The sequence below is a fragment of the Papilio polytes genome, unplaced genomic scaffold (assembly GCF_000836215.1).
Source record: "Papilio polytes unplaced genomic scaffold, Ppol_1.0 DF824158.1, whole genome shotgun sequence".
Classification (NCBI taxonomy): Eukaryota; Metazoa; Arthropoda; class Insecta; order Lepidoptera; family Papilionidae; genus Papilio; species Papilio polytes.
In genome coordinates, this window is record NW_013525046.1 from 1,592,254 (window position 1) to 1,593,601 (window position 1,348).

The 1,348-nt window shown below is 42.1% G+C and overlaps 1 protein-coding gene across 1 annotated transcript in view; it reads left to right on the plus strand.

Moving 5' to 3' along the window:
- Positions 1 to 1,348, plus strand: part of LOC106111499 (histone acetyltransferase KAT7-like) — a 16,760-nt gene that overhangs the window by 4,940 nt on the left and 10,472 nt on the right. The window contains exons 7-9 of the mRNA XM_013293617.1: positions 1 to 33; positions 433 to 699; positions 863 to 911. Of these exons, the coding sequence (XP_013149071.1) occupies positions 1 to 33; positions 433 to 699; positions 863 to 911 (349 nt within the window). The remainder of the gene's footprint in view (positions 34 to 432; positions 700 to 862; positions 912 to 1,348) is intronic.

The window sequence follows — 1,348 nt, forward strand, 5'->3', positions numbered from 1 at the left end:
GCTCGGAGATCTACCTTCTGATAAAGGCACCAGGTATCTTGTGTTGGTTTACACATCTAAAAGTCAATTAAAAAATAGTACCCACATTTTGTATTGCTAAGTTTCTTAACCGACTTTAAAAGGAGGTTCTAAATTCGTTTAATTTTTTTTATGCATGTACACTGACAATGCATACATGGCTTTTGTCCCCTACTGTGTGTAAAGATATAAAAAGTAGCCTATGTGTTCTTCCAGACTATCCTCTACGTTATGCCAAACTTTATTGCGATCTGTTCAGCAGTTTAGGCTACAAACACATAGTTATCCATCTAAACTTTCGCATTAATAGTAAGATTACTTACTGCCAGTCAGTCTGGTTAACACGTAACTTGTAGACTTCTGAATTGCCAACTAATAAATACATCGTGAGCCAAACACTATTTAAATGTACAGATACGTAGTGATGGGGAAGTACATGATGGAGGTGTGGTACCAGTCGCCGTACCCGGGGGACGCGGCGCGCGTACCACGGCTCTTTGTATGCGAGTTCTGTTTGGGACATCATAAATGCGCGGCCGGCGCGGCGCGGCATCGCACCAAGTGCGTGTGGCGACATCCGCCTGGAGACGAGGTAAACGTCGTACCAGGTCTTTGTGTACCAGTTGTATCTCCGACACAAAAGGCGTCTTCGTTTTCCATACCAATATATACTAATAAAGCGTAAACACACTTATTGGCGTAGGATGTCAGATATCACAGCATATTTTTGAATAATGCTCTGTTTATTAAAAAGACCTAGACTTACGAATCGCTTTAGGCTATATTTTCACTTAAGGAGGAAATAATAAAAAAAGTCATGCATGAAATGGACAAAAACTGCAAGCTTGGAGTTTTTGCCTTCCTTGATGTCTCAAGGAAGCAAGATTGCCATGGTAAAAGAACCTTAGTTAGTAGCCTATGTGTTCTTCCAGACTATGTTCTACATAAGCAAATTTTATCCAGGTCCTTCTAGCCCTTTATGAAAGGATTACAAGGAAATTAGGCATCTAATAGTGGTTGAGCCGGCTTTAACATCTTGACATGAATGGTCGCCCCCAGCAATACAACGAACACAATTAAAACAGTCATGAAGTGGGAGCAATTCCACGTTTCGTCTGATGAGTGTGGTGTCGGACGCCCAACTTTAGTACCTTTTCCTTCCCACCTTTTTTTAAGAGGAAAGGATGGGAAGGAAAAGTGGATTTGACGGTAGAGGAGACGCATAGGAACGGGAAATGTCCTTTTCATTTGCGTCTCCCTTTCCGTCTATATGGGGAGGCAACGCATCTGCAATTGCGGATGTTTATGGGCAGCGGTCGCTTTCCATTTC